The following is a 21775-nucleotide window of genomic DNA, read 5'->3' as shown; positions in this document are numbered from 1 at the left end:
TGAACGCCCAGTAAATATAATCATAGTGTAATACAAAACGTAAACAGCTCCACGGCACTACCTGATGGAGACAGCCTGTAACTGGATGCAGACTGAACGCAGCATTGTACTTTTTACTCGCAATATATTGTCACAAAATTAAATAGTGGCACCTTCAACACTGAAAATAGTATTACATTGCCACCTATACGCCCTAACAGGGACTGGAGGCGATTTCAATGCAACGCATGACCCACGTTCTAAATTCAATACACAACTCTACACTAATGTCCAGTATAAATGACACATATGGCGAATAAACTATATTAAAACTGAAGTCAATCAATTCTTGTTTCATTCGGAGTTCCACAAAAATCCTGCAGTGTAACCTGGACTGCACTGTGGGTGAATCAGATGAGTCAGAAATCACTCAATAAAGTTTGAGTTAATACCAAAGATATTTACGATTCTCCAAATATCATATGAAGCCTATATTATAACACGCGTTTACAAGCGTGCGCTCCTCTCAGAAAACGTTTTGGCGACTGTTGTAAGAAGTTTTTAATATTTAACTTTTATTTGCTACTAACTCAATCGAATTGTCAGAAGACTCGAGGGTAATCAGGGTTAGATTCCCTTTTGTGTTGCTTCTCATTGGGTTAACACCCTCTAAACTCGCGGATGTCACTTGTTGGGGACAATGTTTAATCCCTCCAGAGATTCATACAATCCTTGGCAATTTGTCCTAATTGCATTTTATTTCCTCTCCAAGCCACGGAAATGCCTTACTGTCAACACAACACACCGGATCTGGGTTCGGATACTCAATTAACTAGGCGATATAAACGAAATGGTACAATTCTAAACAAAGAGACCTGGGGGTGTTCGTACAGACATCTTTGAAGGTGGCAGGACAAGTTGAGAAGGCTGTTAAAAAGCGTATAGGATCCTTGACTTTATAAAACGAGGCATAGAGTACAAAAACAAGGGAGTTATGTTAAACATTTATAAAACACTGGTTAGGCCTCAGCTGGAGTATTGTGTCCAATTCTGGGCACCGCACTTTAGGAAGGATGTCAAGGCCTTGGAGAGGGTGCAGAGGAGATTTGCTAGAATGGTCCCAGGGATGAGGGACTTCAGTTATGTGGAGAGACTGGAGAAGCTGGGATTGTTCTCCTTAGAGCAGAGAAGGTTAAGGGGAGATTTGATAGAGGTGTTCAAAATCATGAAGGGTTTTGATAGAGTAAATAAGGAGAAACTGTTTCCAGTGGCAGAAGGCTCGGTAACCAGAGGACACAGATTTAAGATAATTGGCAAAGGAGTGAGAGGTGAGATGAGGAGAATTTATGTCACGCAGTGAGTTATTCTGTTGTGGAATGCTCTGCCTGAATGGGCGGTGGAAGCAGATTCAACAGTAACATCCAAAGGGGAATTGGGTAAATATTTGAAGGGGAGAAAATTACAAGGTTATGGGGAAAGAGCAGGGGGGGAGTGGGCCTAATTGAATAGCTCTTTCAAAGAGCCGGCACAGGCACGAAGGGCCGAATGGCCTCAATCTGTGCAGTAAGATATGATTCTATGAACTAACTAGATGATATGATTCTATGAACTAATTAGATGTATTTACAGGAAGTAAAAAATATATAGAACGCAATTTTACAGTAATTTCAACAACGAAGTAGCCCTCAGTCCTTGAGAGCGGTGCCTCCAGCAAGTCTCTAACAGCCCCTAACGCACACCGGCACAGGTTTACGGTTGCCCTCCGCTCAAGGCCACTCTATGGTTCCTCTACTTCAATCTCTTTCTCAGTCACGTTCGCCCTTCTCGGCCAGTTCACCCAGTGCAGCAATTTGCCAGTAGTCACGAAGAGAGAATTTGAATTTGTGTTGTACTTTTCTGATCGTCAGCCCTTTACAGTCAATGTGATGTGTGGTCAGTGTTGTGGAGCGGGGGGTGGGGCCACTTCTGCTTTGTAAGGCTCAGAGAAAATGTCCTTGCCTCCACCAATCGGGGAGTTCACCATACAGAGATTTTAATATCTATTGAAGGAAAAGGGAAATGACGCCCGCCAGATCGTTGAACTGCAAACGCTGGATCTCGCGAAATTTCACTTGCTGATTGAGTGCGGAATCTCACCCACAAGTCCCCGAAGTGCTGGCCTCTGTTTATTATCGGGCAGCGTTGCTGCAAACTGCGGCTCTTCTTGATGTACCAGCGCCGAGGAACAAAATAGAGGTCTGATCAATGGTATTTTGTAAGGAACTGACATCTTGGGCCATTGAACTTTACCGGGAACACTGAGCACAATGGTTTTCATCCTCTGGATTTCACTTCTCTTCAGGGCTGTTCCTCCAGGTATGATCATCATCTGGGCGTTATATTTACATCGTGGTAAATGGTATTTTGGTCCATCTGTCTGTTTAATTGTCTATATCTCTATCTATCTATCTATTATCTATCTCTCTATCTATCGATCGATCTGTCTATCTATCTATCTCTCGCTCTATCGATCGATCTATCTATCTCTCTATCTATCTATCTCTCGCTCTATCGATCTATCTATCTATCTCTCTATCTATCTATCTATCTAACTATCTCTCTATCTATCTATCTCTCGCTCTATCGATCTATCTATCTATCTCTCTATCTATCTATCTAACTATCTCTCTATCGATCTATCTATCTATCTGTCTATCGCTCTATCTATCTATCTATCTATCTCTATCTATCTATCTAACTATCTATCTATCTGCCGATCTATCTATCTATCTATGTCTCTATCTATCTATCTCTCTATCTATCTATCTATCTATCTCTCTATCTATCTATCTCTCCCTATCTATCTGTCTATCTATCTATCTATCCAACTATCGATCTGTCTATCTGTCAATCTAAGCTATCAAGCGACATCTCTATAGCCTACGAAAAATTGGTCGGAAAAGACATTTTAGATATTTGTTCATTTGCTGACCCACGATCATTTTCATTTCCGCTTTCAAAGTCGGTGGAGAGTGAACAGAAATCTTTCGCAACCTTGTGCAAGATTTCCGTTCAAGTTACACAGTCTTGGAGGACTGACATGGTGATTGAGTAAGCAAAACCCCAATCTTGTTCTTGAAGAGGGGAAGGGTAGCCGGGCGACCAAGGCGCTTACATTGAACGTGATTAGCCTCGGTTGGACCTGCTCCAATCCCACCGTTATCAGCCGTGGCAAACTTTCCACCTCCGCTTTTTCTCACTCATTCCAAGACTCGCCGTGCGTAAAGTGCGCTGCCATTTCCCATAACACGCTCCAAAATAGTTTATACAATGGTTTTTTATATGGGGTCGTAGTAGATGTACATGAATGAGGGGGTCACATACACTTAACAGTGAAAAGCATTAACAATGCACCATTTGCGACAAGATCCTCATGTATTAGAGAGAGATAATAGTGCAGCACTGATACTAATCCGATTGCATTGCGTCATTATTTGATCTGGGGACCTGGGTTTCGCTTTATGCTCAGTGTAAGTTCAGATGTTTTACATAGAATTACATATAATTAACAGCGCAGAAGCAAACCATTTGGTCCATGCCGGTGTTAATGCTCTACAGGAGCCTCCTCCCTCTCTTACTTCATCTCACCCTATCATTTTACTCCTTTCTCCCTCATGTGTTTATCCAGCTTCCCCTTAAATGCATCTTTGCTATTGGTCTCAGCCACTCCACATTCTCATTACTCTCTGGGTAAAGACGTTTCTCCTGAATTCCTTAATGGAGTTCTTAGTGACTATCTTATATTGATGGCCCCCTGGTTTTGGTCTCTCCCACAAGTGGAAACAGCCTCTCTACGTCTACCCAATCAAACTCCTTCATAATTTTGAGCACGTCACCCCTCAGCCTTCTCCTTTCAAGAGAAAACAGCCCCAGCCTGTTCAGTCAACAAATTCATTAAGTTAAACACATTATAACATTTCAGTTCTGGTATCATTCTTGTAAATCTTTTTTTGTTCCTCATATCCTTTTTGAAACACGAAGCCAGAACACTACACAGATTGCGCTGTTACTTCTGTTTGCGGCTTGTAATCTTTTTATTACTCTGGATATCTTGTAGGCTGAAAGTCTCAGACTATTTCTGTAGTTGTCATGCGCCCTTTATGGCCCCACGACAAAATTTGTACTCATCCAAACATGAAGGTGAATTCCTTACCACTCATTGGCCTTCATTGCAAGAGGATTTGAGTACAGGAGCAGGGATGTCTTACTGCAGTTATACAGGGCCTTGGTGAGACCACATCTGGAGTATTGTGTGCAGTTTTGGTCTCCTTATCTGAGGAAGGATGTCCTTGCCATGGAGGGAGTGCAACGAAGGTTTACCAGACTGATTCCTGGGATGGCAGGACTGACGTATGAGGAGAGATTGGGTCGACTAGGCCTATTTTCACTAGAGTTTAGAAGAATGAGAGGTGATCTCATCGAAACATATAAAATCCTAACAGGACTAGATGCAGGGAGGATGTTCCCATTGGCAGAACCAGGGGTCACAGTCTCAGGATACGGGGTAGGCCATTTAGAACCGAGATGAGGAGAAATTTCTTCACTCAGAGGGTGGTGAACCTGTGGAATTCTCTACCACAGAAGGCAGTGGAGGCCAAGTCATTAGATGTATTCAAGAAGGAGATAGATATATTTCTTAATGCTAAAGGGATCGAGGGATATGGGGAAAAAGCGGGAACAGGGTACTGAGTTGGACGATCAGCCGTGATCATTTTGAATGGCGGGGCAGGCCCGAAGGGCCGAATGGCCTGATCTTGCTCCTATTTGCTCTGTTTCTATCTATGTTTCTATTATAGTGACCTCCCTCAAGCAATGCTCACTCCCTACGCAATATCACTTCTAATCGAACAACTGCACCAAATGCTGCATTTCCTGTCATACACACGTGTCCATGTGAGTTTCATCTTAATAAAGCTTATCAAGTATGAACCAATTATCTGGCTGTGCTGCTGACAGCCGTGAATACGCCTTCCAACATACGCAGGTTTTAAAGCTTATCCCGTAGACACATATATAAAAAATAATTAAGACCTAAAGTCAAGCCCATAGTACAAATCAGAACAAAATGGATAACTAGATGCAGTTAGACATGAATTTGTTGGTATGTGGGTGATGTGTGGAGCAGTGGTTGTGTAGTTGGTAGGAGACGCCACTTGACAGTTGACCTCACTCACCTTGACCACTCATGTCAAAGCACTGAATAATTATGTCCCTTTATATTTGGTGTCACTCTTACTTATTTGATACAGATTTCGCTGCCGACGAGAGTCCAGAGCAAGTGATACTTTCCACCGATTCTGCCTCCGTGTTGCTGCCTTGTTCCAATCTGCTGTGGGATCCAAAGTCTGTAGATTGGCACTTGAACGGGTCTAAAATATGCTCCGTTATTGATGCAACCCCCCGGTGTACGTCCACTAAACACCTACACGTGGCATTCGCTGAACCTGACTGCTTCGGCAAAAGAGATTTCTCGCTTTTGTTTACGCCGACAATGAACGATGGAGGACGCTACACTTGTGGAGTGCAAGTGCGTGAAGGGACTTCGCACATTTTAACAACCCACCTGGTAGTTTTCAGAGGTAGGTCGTATTTTTTTGTCTCTCACAAGGGAATAACTTTTGAAACGCAATGCGTTAATCTTTGGATGTTTCTCAATACTTTCCCCTCTGTAACCAGTCGAATGTGCCAGACGGTGTAATAACGGGAGAAGTGTTAACACGTTAGTTCATTTTTGCAGACTTTAAGGGAGGAAAGAAACGCTGAGGGCAACAGAGAGAAAATGACTGAACGAGAGAAAGAGGGGAAGGAAGTAAAAGGAGAGAAGGAAAAGAACAAAAGAGAGAAGGGGAGAAAGCTAGAAAGGAAAATGGAAAGAGAGAGGAAGAATGAGTGAAGGGATGGCGCAACTTCCAGTAATTTCTGATTTCTGTGCTACGTTTCCGTTTTCCACCTAAAAAAAAAATCAGAATTTGTAACCACTAAATAATTAACTGGCAACAACGCATGTTAAAACGTTGCGGGAGTATAGCATTGAAAATCACAATAGATTGACTATATTAACAGAAGCTCCAGGCTTAACGTTTGGGCATGAGAATGCATTATAACGAGAGAGGGCGCAATAGTTGTTTTTGATTGCTCAAACTTTTCAAAAATGTCTATACGTTTCCGGCTATCAAGGTTGGAATTTCCGGGCCTGGGATGGGGGCATGCAGTGGCAGCGGAACGGGGCGGGAAAGTCGCAATTTCGGGCGGATCGCTTCACCAGATGTCTGCCCTTATTCGACCCTTGGTAAATTTCGTAAGAAGTGTGGGCCGCTCTTTCTTTACTCCCTGCCCTCTCCCCCCTTCCCCACCCACCGACGTGACCGGGAGAGGGGGGAGGTGGGGGATGGCGTCGTCCAGCAACGATCTGGCCACTTCTAACGCCATTGCCCCCCAAAGCTAGGCACACCTGCATGATATAGGTGCACATGCTTGCTGCTGCCAGAAGTAGTGCAAGCAATCTTCTGAACTGTTGCTTTCCAATGCCAACCATTTGTCTTTGTGGTGGCACCTCCATTTACATGGTGGGGAGAGGGTGCTGCTCCAAATTCCGATTAGTTAACTCAATGGCCTGTCCCTTTCAGTTCATTTGAGAGAAGCAAGCGCCATTTTCCATGGAGTCTTGCTCCTTAAAGCTCCGCCCCTCAGAATGGCTTATGGCCAGTAACCCTCAGTAGGTAGTTCAGCTCTGTTTCTTGCACTTTATTGTGCAAAGGCAGACAGTTTAACCAGTGGGCTTTGGCATGCAAAAGCAAACAAAGACTTGGGACTCTTAAATCAGCTTAATCTATAATATGTCAGGAAATTCAGTGATTTGAACTTGAAAGAAATGACACCATGTATTCCGCTTGCTTGCAATTTTCAGTGCAATGTGTCATCAATATCGGCGCTATCTTACTTTTTTTCCCAAAATGTTGAGAAATTCATAACCTCGGACAGGAGCCCCTAGTTATGAAGGATAAATAGACATTAATTCCACTCAATACCCCCAACGTAGCGGATGGATAGCATGCTCGGCCAGAAACCACTACAGAACCCAGTCATACAATCGTAGAACGGTTACAGCACAGAAGGAGGCCATTGGGCCCATCGAACCCGTGCCGACTCTTTGCACGAGCAATCCAGCTAGTCCCACTCCCCCCGCCCTACCCCCGTCGTCCTGCACATTTTTTCCCTTTCAAGTACTTATCCAGTTCCCTTTTGAAGGCCATGATTGAATCTGCCTCCACCACCCCCTCGGGCAGTGCATTCCAGATCCTAACCACTCGCTGTGTAAAAAAGATTTTCCTCATGTCGCCTTCGGTTCCTTTGCCAATCACCTTGAATCTATGTCCTCTGGTTCTTGACCCTTCCGCCAATGGGAACAGTTTCTCTCTATCTGCTCTGTCTAGACCCTTCATGATTTTGAACACCTCGATCAAATCTCCTCGCAACCATCTCGGTTCCAAGGAGAACAACCCCAGCTTCTCCAGTCTATCCACGTAACATAAGAACATGAGATAGGAGCAGGAGTAGGCCATTCGGCCCTTCCAGCCTGCTCAGCCATTTAATGAGAACATGGCTGATCTGATTTTTACCTCAACTCCACTTTCCCACCCTTTCCCCATATCCTTTGACTCCCTCGCTGATCAAAAATTTGTCTAACTCAGCCTTGAATGTATTCAATGACTCGGCCTCCACGGCTTTTTGGGGTAAAGAATTCCAAAGATTCACAACCCTTTGAGAGAAGAAATCTCTCCTCATCTCCTCTTAAACGGGCGACCCCTTATTCTGAGACTATGCCCCATAGTTTTAGATTCCCCCATGAGGGGTAACATTGTCTCAGCATTTACCCTGTCAAGCTCCCTCAGAATCTTATATGTTTCAATAAGATCTCCTCTCATTCTTCTAAACTCCAGTGAGTATAGTCCCAATCTGCTCAATCTTTCCTCATAAGACAACCCTTCCATACCCGGAATCAGCCGAGTGAACCTTCTCTGAACTGCCTCCAATGCAAGTATGTCCTTCCTTAAATAAGGGCATCAGAACTGTACGCAGTACTCCAGATGTGGTCTCACCAGCACCCTGTACAGTTGTAGCATGACTCCCCTGCTTTTATGCTCCATCCCCCTTGAAGATATTGATTACTGATTACTGTCAACAGAAAGACTTTATCTCAACACCGAGTGAAATGCAGTTTGACTCTTGCTAGACAGAAGACCAAATGGGACTGAAGGATGTAATACAAACATTGCTGCATTTAGGTGCAAATGTAAGGTTATGGCCACAGCTACAATAAATGCAAATTCGTTAAAGGCAAGTTGATTGAGGAACATGGGAACATAGGAACAGGAGGAGGCCATTCAGCCCCTCGTGCCTGCTCCGCCATTCGATAAGATCATGGCTGATCTGTGATCTAACTCCATATACCTGCCTTTGGCCCATATCCCTTAATACCTTTGGTTGCCAAAAAGCTATCTATCTCAGATTTAAATTTAGCAATTGAGCTAGTATCAATTGCCGTTTGCAGAAGAGAGTTCCAAACTTCTACCACCCTTTGTGTGTAGAAATGTTTTCTAATCTCACTCCTGAAAGGTCTGGCTCTAATTTTTAGACTGTGCCCCCTACTCCTAGAATCCCCATCCAGCGGAAATAGTTTCCCTCTATCCACCCTATCCGTTCCCCTTAATATCTTATAAACTTCGATCAGATCACCCTTTAACTTTCTAAACTCCAGAGAATACAACCCCAATTTGTGTAATCTCTCCTCGTAACTTAACCCTTGAAGTCCGGGTAACATTCTAGTAAACCTACGCTGCACTCCCTCCAAGGCCAATATGTCCTTCCGAAGGTGCGGTGCCCAGAACTGCTCACAGTACTCCAGGTGCGGTCTAACCAGGGTTTTGTATAGCTGACATCCATCAACAGCATTTAACTAATTGTAAGCACAGCAATGACATAATGTTAAGCGTCACAATCATTCAGCGTTAGCTAGTTTTCAACATTATCAGGTATAACCTTAGATGTCAGTACTACAGTATGGCCCTCGTTTTAGCCCCCACATCTATATTCAGTGTGACATTGGTAAACCCCCATTACTGACCTGCACATAAAAGCGTACAACGTCTCCTGGAGTATCTGGCCGGTTGTGGAGCCTCACACTGCCACTCTTCCAGGTGATCCTTTTGTCGGGGGGGGTCACTTCTGCCGCATGTCTGCAATGAGTCATTATGGCCACTTTCTTTCTTGACTCGTGGGCATCTTAATGTAGAGAAACTTCCTCTATTGACTGCTGTGCGGCGCTTGCGTTAGAGCAGTTCACAGATGCTGTGACATCCAGACAGAAAGACAAGAAGACAGATTTCTGACTCAGACTTACCCTAGACACGGTGGGGCCCAAACTAATTCACCGTAGTGGGGAAGGGAAGGCCAACGGAATGTTGGCTTTTATTGCTAGGGGGATAGAATATAAAAACAGGGAGGTATTGCTGCAGTTATATAAGGTATTGGTGAGACCGCACCTGGAATACTGCATACAGTTTTGGTCTCCATACTTAAGAAAAGATATACTTGCTCTCGAGGCAGTACAAAGAAGGTTCACTCGGTTAATCCCGGGGATGAGGGGGCGGACATATGAGGAGAGGTTGAGTAGATTGGGACTCTACTCATTGGAGTTCAGAAGAATGAGAGGCGATCTTATTGAAACATATAAGATTGTGAAGGGGCTTGATCGGGTGGATGCGGTAAGGATGTTCCCAAGGATGGGTGAAACTAGAACGAGGGGGCATAATCTTAGAATAAGGGGCTGCTCTTTCAAAACTGAGATGAGGAGAAACTTCTTCACTCAGAGGGTGGTAGGTCTGTGGAATTTGCTGCCCCAGGAAGCTGTGGAAGCTACATCATTAAATAAATTTAAAACAGAAATAGACAGTTTCCTAGAAGTAAAGGGAATTAGGGGTTACGGGGAGCGGGCAGGAAATTGGACATGAATTTAGATTTGAGGTTAGGATCAGATCAGCCATGATCTTATTGAATGGCAGAGCAGGCTCGAGGGGCCGATTGGCCTACTCCTGCTCCTATTTCTTATGTTCTTATGAAGGCTGATATCTTTCCACTAACGTGGGCCACGTGTCAATCCAATCCAAACCGTCTTGAACATGCGTGCCATGAATTTCAGTTCAACAATGCAACAGCTAAAGTTTAGATGCCTTTGAGGGTTTTTTTCTGCTGCAAGTGTCAGCTTGTCTGAGCTGCGGGGAGTCTTGCCCCAGAGTCAGAAATTCGTGCGTTCAAGCCCCCCATTCTAAAACCTGAACCCATCATCAACGTGGAAAACCCACTGCAGTATTGAACGAGAGTGCTTCACTGTCAAAAGCCGCCTTCTTTCGGCTATCTGTTGAATCCAAATTATGCCGAATCAGATGGAGCTGCCAGCGCTCGAAAAGAGCGGGGAGTTCTCTTGGAATCAATGGTTCCAGCCAACGAACGTGTTATCTGCTCGTTTGTTCTCTGTTGTAAGCAGCTATCGAGATTTCAATCGTATGCTTCGAAGCACTGACCAGAAAGCTAGAACTAATCAATCAATTTATAGCTATGTGCAATCAGAATAAATAATGCACACTTTCAAAATGACCACGTACATAAAAATAATTACTTTGGTGCTATTGGCATTCATTTGTAAACTATCCTTTTAAAATCTGGGATTGCTCTATCACTGACTGGATCTGTGTAAGTTCGCTGCTCTGCTTGAATTCATTAAATTGGCGCTGGATTGACCGATTTAGCCATTATTTGGCTATTTTAATCGTTGTTCACCCATCTTAGACGGGCAAAGCGAGCATTATTACCACAGGCATGTACTGACTACCCACGGTTCTGTCGCTAAGCCTAACGAAATTGTATTGGACGATCTATCCCACAGGAAATCTCGAGTAAATACCTTTTTTAAAAAAAAAATACCAGATTTAGAGCTGAATTTCTTAAAGTGAAAAACATGTAGATTCCAGTTTTAAAACTGCTCTTGCCGTTCGTGTCTGCCCCTCTCAGGTGGACGCAAAAAAAATCACAAGGCACTATTTCAAAGAAGAGCAGGGGGGAGTTCTCTCCGGTGTCCTGGGCCCAATATTTATCCCTCAACCAACATCACTTGAAAAAAAACCAGATGATCTGGTCATGAGCACATTGCTGTTTGTGGGATCTTGCTGTGCGCAAATTGCCTGCATTCCAACAGTGACCACACTTCAGAAAGTACCTCATTGGCTGTAAATTGATTTGGGACGTTCTGGGGTGGCTCAAGGCGCTATAGAAAAGTTCATTATTTTTCTCTATCAGCGGCAGTTGCCAAACACATTGCAATTTAAAAAGAATAACGTTGTATTTTCTGGTTTTGATTACGGCAGTATTTGTGACTCCAGCAAACCGACTCGCCCCGGGAAGCAGCGTGAGCCTCACCACGGAGATATCTGAGCGATTCTATCCCAGTGACATCGAATGGGGCATTGAGGATGCTCGTGGGACGGCCGGCGAGATTGTATTCCAGTGGGAACATAACGGCGCATTGATCGCTAAAGACAGTCGACACTCTTGGGATTCTACAAATTTCAACATCAGTTGCTTTCAAAAGAAAGATACTGGAGTCTACACATTAACTATAACATTGAAAGGTGGAAAGGCCACATCTTATAGCAATAGGTTGGATATAGGTGAGATGCTGTCCAACTTTTTCAGTTATTGGTTGGCAATTCTTTAGTAAAGAAAGATAAAATATTTATTAAATTTGGCAGTGTTTGCAGGAAGATTTATTGACTGTTGCTACGGAGTGAATCGAAATGTTTCTTGGCAATCGGCCATTTTAGCTTAGGCATGGATCCATATAGAAAGGAACAGGCCAATGTCATGTAAACGCATTGAAACGGCGCCTGGTAACATCGCAGTCATTTCTTGGCTATAATCCACGATTAAGGAACAATTGTGGCCTATTATGGATATAGCAAGTCAGTCCCAGTTTCAGAAATGTTGCTCGTTGTTGCTTAAGGTCCAGGTCAATAGCGAAGGCGGTAATTTTAACTTTGGGCGATGGTGTAAAATGGGAGCTGTCGAATTGGCCGCCCATTATACGCTCGGCCTGATATTCCATTGACTTCAATGGAATGGGAAATTGAACATAGCGTATAATTGGCGGCCAATTCATTGTGGCCCATTTTAGACTGTTGCCCAAAGTAAAAAATAACCCAGTACCACTTATTGCCCACTTTTACCTGGCTTAAGTGGTAAAGAAGAACCAAAAGCAAGCAGTAATCCTTAATAGAACCACAATCGGCCACGCACTCAATGTACAGCTGCAGATGACGGGGTCTGTGCACCATCCGCTCTGAGAGACCGGGCACTCTTACTCCCAAGGTCCCGTCCGCCACCCTTCAAACTCTGGATACCAAGGCCTCAGGGGGTGATCTCTGCATTTTAACGTTGAGAATCATAGAATGGTACGGCACAGAAGGAGGCCATTCGGCCCATCTTGTCTGTGCCGGCTATTGTAGTGCTGATAAACAGTACTCGGTTTCATTGTTTGCTGCACTGAGCTAACATCTGAGGGTAACAGTTAATAAACGTTTCTTAAAGGCAATGATTCAGAACGCAATCTTAATAATAGATCAACTACAATGCTCGCTTTTTCCATGTTTGTTGCAGAAGCGTCTTCTCCTGAAACTTCAAAGATTGTGGGCATTATCCTGGCGATTATAGGGGTCGTCTGTTTAATAACTACCGCTGTTATCATTTACAAGAAGCCAACGCCCATTCAGCAAAGCCAGCCTGGTAAGCGCCTGATTGATATGCGAATATGCTGGTGATATATAGTGGAGAGAAACAGGGAGAGCGAGTTCTCCATGTGCCCTGAACGTGACCTTATTTTGTTTGCCCTGCTTCGTTTCGTTTCGGAGTCAAAAGACTTTACCGAAAGCAACATGGACAAATTGCTCAGTCAATTAATTCACAATATGATCGCACAAATGATTTCACTCTAAAAGTGCATCAAAAATCACAATATGGACATCAATTATGCTGAGGACGTATGCAAGTAATAATGCACAGTAGGGGTGAAATTGGACATGGGCTGGGACGCAAAACAGGCGGTATCGCATCAATCGCCCGCTATATGACCCGCCCTAAATTCACTCCCATTGACTTCAATGCAACTGAATATCGGGCGTGTCATATAACGGGCGGCAAAGCGATTCCGCCTGTTTTGCGTCCCCATCCCTGTCCAAATTCACCATTGTGCCAAAGCAAAGGATCGATCATTTGTCCTCTGTGAGCTAATTTTCTGGAAAGTAAAAGCCTAAGTTGTGTGCGTCGGTTTGAGGCGCATCCCATTTTGGAAAGGAAGATTGTAACTCGCCATTTTTCTATTGCAACCACGTGTCACAGAGGATAACTGGAACCATAAGAAGCAGCAAAAATGCTGCGGATGCTGGAAATCTGAAATAAAAGCAGAAAATGCTGGAAAAATGCTCAGAAAGTCAGGCAGCATCTGTGGGTAAAGGAACAGATTTAACGTTTCAGGTCGAAGACCGTCTGTCAGAATTGGAAGAAGTTGAAGAGTTTTTGAGCAAGTACAGAGTAAGGGAAATGGAGGGGAGGAAAGAATAAAATGGGAGGTCTCTGAGGGTGGAGGGCAGGAGTGATTAAATGACAGAAGGGATGATGGTGCAAGGCAAGGAGAGCGGTAATGGGACAGGTTAAGAAACAAAAGATGGGCCTAGAGTAGCTGTAAATGGCAACAGCAGAACCATTACCAGCACCTACAGTTCCACAAGTAAAATGGGAGCAGTGGTTATGATCTGAAGTTATTGAAATCAATGTTGAGTCCGGAAGATTGTAAAGTATCTAAAGGAAAGATGAGATGATGTTCCTCGAGGGATGCAATGTAATTATTCCAGTTGTGGAGTGGGAAACTATGGGAAATTAAGTGGACCAGCGAATTGAACACAAACATTCAGTGACACAGCCATTGGTGAATATCCTTATCAATGTGAATCTTCAATATTTGAATTGTTATTTTCCATTGTCAGCAGGAAACTACGTCAACGTTCCTCTTCAACCAGGGTGGTCCAATCAGGTAAACTCAACTACAGTGGAGGGAGGGGGGCTTCCTCTGAGCGCTAGCTGAAGCAATATCATAAACTAATTCTTCCTAGGCATGCTGCACCTGAACAGGTGGAATCTGGTGACACGTTTCTTTTAGCAATCAGTACCTTGGAGACCTGTTTCACCGGAAGCTCTGTAAGGTGCATTTCCGGCCGCCAATTTGTCCCAAATGTGACCCCCCCTCCCAACACTTCGGGAGGGGACGGATTATAAACCGAGCACAGAACAGGGATTAACCTTATAGTTCAGTATAGCGCAAGGCAGTGCTTTAGTCAGCAAAACTTTTCCCAAAATAAGTGTTAGCAGAACCTATATCCCGAATGTCCTCGTTCCATTATGATTTGTCAACCATTCCTGAAGCAACTGCATCTTTCGGCCTAACGTCTCCCATTTGTAATGATAAACAATGGACTAATTATAGACTATTTTGCACCAAAATGCACTGTAATCGTTATCTGCATGTATTCGTTTGCACACATGCCTCTTAGTCTTTGCACAGATGTCAATGCAAATTGTTTTTCATTTTCCATAACTATGTTCACATTGTGTTGCAGAACGCATCTGAGTTGAGCTCCACATACATGGTGAGTGTGTTTGAGAAAAATGCAGCTTCCATTGAAACCTTATTTTAACCAAATTAATCGCGGTTTGAAGGCTTCATGTCTGCTTTGTATTTTTTTCTTAAAGACAATGAATCTAAACGAACAGTCGTTATACGACCAGCTACAGAGGTAGGGCTCATTAATTCACCACAGATTGTCTCCTCTTTTCTATCACTCAGTAGTTATGTCAAAGGGGCAGTTCACGTCCTGATCTATTGTTCGATCTTTCCATTGCAAACGATCTTATGTGCCCCTATCTCCGTAATTTAAATAGAGTTGGTGTTTTAATTTGCAGGTCCTGTATTATGTAGAACATTTACACATGTATCCCGCCGCTCTTACAATTACTTATCTCCTAGATAACGTATTATGGGATGCTCGGGACCGTGCAACATATTTTTCTGAATGTTGCAGTAACTGAGCATTATGTCAAGTGTCCCGCGACTTTTCCATCTCCACCAGAGGCGCGACCTCTCTCATTCACCCGAAGGCGTTCAATCTTTGCTGCGGGACGGCTCGTCGGGCCTCGTCATCCGTAACCAGGAAAGAACATTTACGTAGCGCCTGCCACGTCCTCCAGGCAACTAAAGGGGGTTCAGAGCCAATGAATTCCGCCGATAAACTGTCCTTCATGCGTCTTCCGCCTCTGCTCAAGGCTCCCTCTGATATCATTAATATTCAAAACATGGAAATAAAGTGAAAGAGATGGATAATAGGGTCTTTCCTTTGTTTATTGTTTGTTTTCCCTGTACCTGGCTAATGTAAAACAAGTTATAAATATAGACGTGCAATTAAAATTAATTCAGCAACATATAATATCATTGTGCACACCCGATTATCAAAAGGGGTCTCTCCCGTCCGCTTGGAGCGAGAAGTTGGGAGTGCGGTTAAAATCGTCAGCTTGCCGCCTGGGCATGAAACTGGCGTTGCGGCTTGGCAATTTGAAAATGTCCCCCCATTATCCTATGAACGCACAACGTGCTGGGAGATAAAATGTGGCCGGATAGAATTTTAACCGTGATCGGATTCAGTGCTTCACAGCAGTCCCGAGAGTCACGGTAGTTGTGACTAATGCGAATTTGAAGTATTTACACGTGGCAGGTACATTAAATTCATATGTACAGTGCTGCCTTCTGTAATAGAGTCTGGGAGCGCCCCAGCTTTAGTTATAGGAACATAGGAACAGGAGGAGGCCATTCAGCCCCTCGTGCCTGCTCCGCCATTTGATAAGATCATGGCTGATCTGTGATCTAACTCCATATACCTGCCTTTGGCCCATATCCCTTAATACCTTTGGTTGCCAAAAAGCTATCTGTCTCAGATTTAAATTTAGCAATTGAGCTAGTATCAATTGCCGTTTGCGGAAGAGAGTTCCAAACTTCTACCACCCTTTGTGTGTAGAAATGTTTTCTAATCTCGCTCCTGAAAGGTCTGGCTCTAATTTTTAGACTGTGCCCCCTACTCCTAGAATCCCCAACCAGAGGAAATACTTTCTCTCTATCCACCCTATCCGTTCCCCTTAATATCTTATAAACTTCGATCAGATCACCCCTTAACCTTCTAAACTCCAGAGAATACAACCCCAATTTGTGTAATCTCTCCTCGTAACTTAACCCTTGAAGTCCGGGTATCATTCTAGTAAACCTACGCTGCACTCCCTCCAAGACCAATATGTCCTTCCGAAGGTGCGGTGCCCAGAACTGCTCACAGTACTCCAGGTGCGGTCTAACCAGGGTTTTATATAGCTGCAGCATAACTTCTGCCCCCTTGTACTCTCGTCCTCTAGATATAAAGGCCAGCATTCCATTAGCCTTATTGATTATTTTCTGCACCTGTTCATGACACTTCAATGAGCTATGTACCTGAACCCTTAAGTCCCTTTGGACATCTACTGTTTTTAACTTTTTACCATTTAGAAAGTATCTTCATATCACATGCATTTATGATTTGACTGTACATCAGTACATTTCTGAAATTACTTTCGATGTATCACATGATTTTAAATCCAATGACTTTTTATGTCATTATCGGGACGGTTTGTTTGTGATGAAGTGAAATATATTTGGGCAATAAAGTTTTGTGTGTGTGTGTGAGACCAATGAGACATTTAAGGATTATTGAATCGCTACTTAGGAACAGTTTGAACTGATTAACCAGAATCTGTCTCTAGTCACTGAGATGGAGAACCAAACCCGGGTGGATATACCCGCGAAAGAAAATGTCTAGACATGAGTGAGCATATATCCCACGCACAATTTCCTTAGTCCCGCTCCATTTTTTCTGTATCACATCACAGATGCAATTAACTACCCCCTTACATGCATGGTAATAAACGATGAACGGAGAGTGAGGGGCGCCTGGGAATGCACAGATTGTACACGAATCACTGACGTTGGGATAAGAATCCTTTTGTATTTTCCGAATGTCCTGGTCCGGTATTGCACGCCTGCTTTTCATCGGCGCTGGAACAACGAAATCGTTTGTTGGGATGGGGAACGAGAGTGGGACCAGCATTTAGAATTCTCAATAGGGCGAGGAGCCATTGCTCGGGAGAATTACCTCGCCAGCAAATGGATTGATAGCTCGGCGAGACTGAGGTCCTTCTCGCAAAAGTAGGCGCAGGCTGCTGGGATGATTGCAATGGATGGAATATCGGGCGTAGTTTACACTCTAATTTAGGATGACAACTTCCACGACCAATCCCCCCCAGTTCTTAGGCCGTTCGGCGCTGAGGAGGAAAATGACGCTTATTTTACTGTGCTTAAATTTCATACTTTGAGAAATTTGTCATCACATCATTTAGAAACTGTCTGAAGACATGACTTAAAGTATTGGAGTATTTTTGGAATTGACTTCCCTATTCGCCTATTGGATAGATCTACCGATATATTGTCCAAATTCTAAAAGGCCGGGGAAGCGGAATCTGAACGAAATTTTATCTGTTTAGATTTAGACAATGTCCAACAATAAAAAAAACAGGTCGTGTTTTGTGCTGGCTTCCACTATCTTGCTCAATCCTTCTTTCTCTTTTCTTTTTGGGACAAAAGCCCACAATTCGGCTCAAGTAAGTTTATTTTTCATGTATTTATACTGTTACTGTTGTAAAATTTCGATAAACTGATTGTCAATCTCCCAATGGTGCAAGTGAGAGTGGGATGATAATGCTAGGCAGGCAACTGCATGGATCTTGGGTGTAAAAGAAATGAGAGCCATCCGTGGCTACGTAAAGAAATTAAGGATAGTATTCGACTAAAAACAAGGACATATAAGGTAGCCAAACTTAGTGGGAGGATAGAAGACTGGGAAATCTTCAAAAGACAGCAAAAAGTAACTATAGGATTGATTAAGAAAGGGAAGATAGATTATGAAAATAAATTAGCAAAAAATATTTAAAAAGATAGCAAGGGTTTCTATAGTTATATAAAAAGAAAAAGGGTGGCTAAGGCAAACGTAGGTCCCTTAGAGGATGAGACCGGGAAATTAATGGTGGGAAACATGGAGATGGCAAAAATGCTGAACAAATATTTTGTTTCAGAGGACACTAAGAATATCCCAACACTGGACAAACAGGGGGCTCGAGGGGGGAGGAGCTTAATACGATTAAAATCACTAAGGAATTGGTACTCAGTAAGTTAATGGGACTCAAGGTGGATAAATCCCCTGGACCTGATGGCTTACATCCTAGGGTCTTGAGGGAAGTGGCAGTAGGGATTGTGGACGCTTTGGTAATAATTTTCCAAAATTCTCTGGACTCGGCAAAGGTCCCAGCAGATTGGAAAACTGCTAATGTAACACCCTTATTTAAAAAGGGTAGTAGGCAGAAGGCTGGAAATTATAGACCAGTTAGCCTAACATCTGTGGTGGGTAAAAGTTTGGAGTCTATTATTAAGGAGACAGTAGCGGAACATTTGGATAAACATAACTTAATAGGACAAAGTCAGCATGGCTTTATGAAGGGGAAGTCATGTCTGACAAATTTGCTTGAGTTCTTTGAGGACATAACGTACAGGGTGGATAAAGGGGAACCAGTGGACATAGTGTATTTAGACTTCCAGAAGGCATTCGACAAGGTGCCACATAAAAGATTATTGCTCAAGATAAGCACTTGAAATGCCATAGCATACAAGGCTACAGACCAAATGCTGGAATATGGGATTAGAGTAGACAGGGCTGATGGCCGGCGCGGACACGATGGGCCGAAGGGCCTCTATCCGTGCTGTATAACTCTATGACTCTATGACTCTATAAAGAATCACTGGATTGGGGGTAATATTCTGGCATGGGTGGAGGATTGGTTTTTTAACAGGGAGCAGAGAGTTGGGATAAATGGTTCATTCTCAGACTGGCAACCAGTAGCCAGTGGTGTTCCACAGGGGTCGGTGCTGGGTCCCCAACTCTTTACAATCTATATTAACGATTTGGAGGAGGGGACCAAGTGTAACGTATTAAAGTTTGCAGATGATACAAAGATGGCATGGAAAGTAGAGAGTGAGGAGGACATAAAAAACCTACAAGGGGATATAGACAGGCTGGGTGAGTGGGTGGAGATTTGGCAGATGCAATACAGTATTGGAAAATGTGAGGTTATGCACTTTGGCAGGAAAAATCAGAGAGCAGTACAAAGGGATCTGGAGGTCCTAGTGCAAGAAAATCAAAAAGTTAGTATGCAGGTGCAGCAGGTGATCAAGAAGGCCAACGGAATGTTGGCTTTTATTGCTAGGGGGATAGAATATAAAAACAGGGAGGTATTGCTGCAGTTATATAAGGTATTGGTGAGACCGCACCTGGAATACTGCATACAGTTTTGGTCTCCATACTTAAGAAAAGACATACTTGCTCTCGAGGCAGTACAAAGAAGGTTCACTCGGTTAATCCCGGGGATGAGGGGGTGGACATATGAGGAGAGGTTGAGTAGATTGGGACTCTACTCATTGGAGTTCAGAAGAATGAGAGGCGATCTTATTGAAACATATAAGATTGTGAAGGGGCTTGATCAGGTGGATGCGGTAAGGATGTTCCCAAGGATGGGTGAAACTAGAACGAGGGGGCATAATCTTAGAATCATTGGCTGCTCTTTCAAAACTGAGATGAGGAGAAACTTCTTCACTCAGAGGGTAGTGCCTCTGTGGAATTTGCTGTCCCAGGAAGCTGTGGAAGCTGCATCATTAAATAAATTTAAAACAGAAATAGACAGTTTCCTAGAAGTAAAGGGAATTAGGGGTTACGGGGAGCGGGCAGGAAATTGGACATGAATTTAGATTTGAGGTTAGGATCAGATCAGCCATGATCTGATTGAATGGCGGAGCAGGCTCGAGGGGCCGATTGGCCTACTCCTGCTCCTATTTCTTATGTTCTTATAAGGATCAATAGGGAATGCTGACTGGATCCAATCAATCCATCCAAAGAGGTATCTAGAGGAAGCAACACCATCTCTAAATGGTCATCGACTTACCCTACAATGTTCATGGTGAATATCCTAGCAACCGTTCAGAACCGGTAAAGCTCATCACGCTAACTCCTCAACCTGAATATTTTGAAAATAGATTCTAGTCTTCATAAACTCTCACATCCAGCCGTAATCGTTTTAACCCCTGAGATATATTAATTGTTTTAAATCAACTATGCGAGACAAGATGGAAGCCTTGTCAGCTGATAACTAGATACAATAAGGCGACTATCTCCAAGTTAGAGCGGACTACTTCTACAGCTTCCCTCTCTCTGGTCTAGCCTCACTAGTTTACAGTGCTTAAATGCACAGTCGGCGATCATATTATAACTACAAATTAGCACTGGAGAAGCGTCTCTCCCTTACCAGCCGTAATTTCAACCCGCACATTTCCTTCAATGTGGAAATCTGAATTAGCCCAAAGCATATCTCTTTTCATCCATTATACTAACACTAAACGGACAGGGAATAGCAATGTAATTATGATCAGTGAGTAGACCAGCGGGTTAACTGCGCTTCTGTGGGTTTTACCGTAGTTTATTTAGCTAATAATGAATTTCAACCCATGTGTATACTGTTTGGATGATGGGTTTTGGTCAAGTGAACAATACATTTTCGCCAATTGGTGAATGAGTGAAGAGAGAGCCTCAATTTAAAAATGTAACTATAGGAGTGAGGAGAGAGGTGAGGGGAAATGTCTGTAGGCAGAGGGTTTCTGGAGCCCGGAATGAGGGGTTGAGGCAGAGATTACAGAATCCTTTAATGAAACATTAGAAGCAGAGACAGAGAGGACTGGGCAGTAGAATTAGTTTAGTACTACTCTAGAACAGAGCTGGCATATACGCAATGGTCTGAAAGACCGCTTCTGTGCTTTAAAAGTCTGTGATTCCACACAGAGCAGAAGAAATGGTCACAAATGGATTTACAATGTGAGGACACATAGAGATCACAGAAACCCTTATTCCTATATGCGTTGATTAACGATCAATATTCCTATCAAGCTGTTGTTTCAAGTCCCAAAATAATCTGAGAGTACCTTGAAATATTCTGATTGCCGAGATGGCTTTTCATTGAGCATCTAATAATAACTCCGCTGAAAGTTTGAACCAAAAATTAGTTCCACTTAAATGGGAAAGTTTCGCCCGAATTTGCGGATGGCCGGAATATTTACTCCGCCTTCCTGTTCTTTTGGTGCAGGATGATGAGGTTAATGATGCAACAGTTGCGCTTGGCAATCCTCGGGAGTCAACCGTTCAGCAGAAGCCGCCGTCCACTCCGAGGTTAAACCAAACTAGTGCCAGCGAGAGACGCCTGTCATTGTTCGCACGGCTCCGGACTGAACACCTCTCAGAGTTACTGTCAGTTATAAATACTGCAGAATGGGAGAATAATTGCTGAGTGTGCAACCGGTGTTGCAAAGTGGGTGAAGTCTTTACAAGGAAGCCTCTGCGATTTGGCCATCTCGAACCCACAGTGGGGGAATATCCCTCTCCCCGTCCCACCGTGTGTTGGTTGGTTGCACTGAAAACATAACGTGGAGATG

The 21775-nt window shown here is 43.5% G+C and overlaps 1 protein-coding gene across 2 annotated transcripts; it reads left to right on the top strand.

Annotated features, from left to right (window-relative positions):
* Window positions 1–2031: 2031 nt before the first annotated feature.
* Window positions 2032–16907, top strand: LOC137306279 (uncharacterized). Of its 2 annotated transcripts, none has more exons than XM_067975444.1 (8): window positions 2032–2334; window positions 5268–5597; window positions 11439–11741; window positions 12727–12852; window positions 14112–14155; window positions 14739–14768; window positions 14872–14915; window positions 15146–16907. In XM_067975444.1, the coding sequence occupies exons 1-8, from the start codon at window positions 2286–2288 to the stop codon at window positions 15147–15149; spliced, it is 930 nt and encodes a 309-aa protein (XP_067831545.1). In that variant the 5' UTR covers window positions 2032–2285; the 3' UTR covers window positions 15150–16907. The 2 variants fall into 2 exon arrangements, with proteins under 2 accessions (XP_067831545.1, XP_067831544.1); XM_067975443.1 differs by having other exon boundaries at window positions 14109–14155.
* Window positions 16908–21775: the final 4868 nt, after the last annotated feature.

This window comes from Heptranchias perlo, chromosome 42 (genome assembly GCF_035084215.1).
Source record: "Heptranchias perlo isolate sHepPer1 chromosome 42, sHepPer1.hap1, whole genome shotgun sequence".
Lineage (NCBI taxonomy): Eukaryota > Metazoa > Chordata > Chondrichthyes > Hexanchiformes > Hexanchidae > Heptranchias > Heptranchias perlo.
This window is presented reverse-complemented; position numbering and strand designations above follow the sequence as displayed.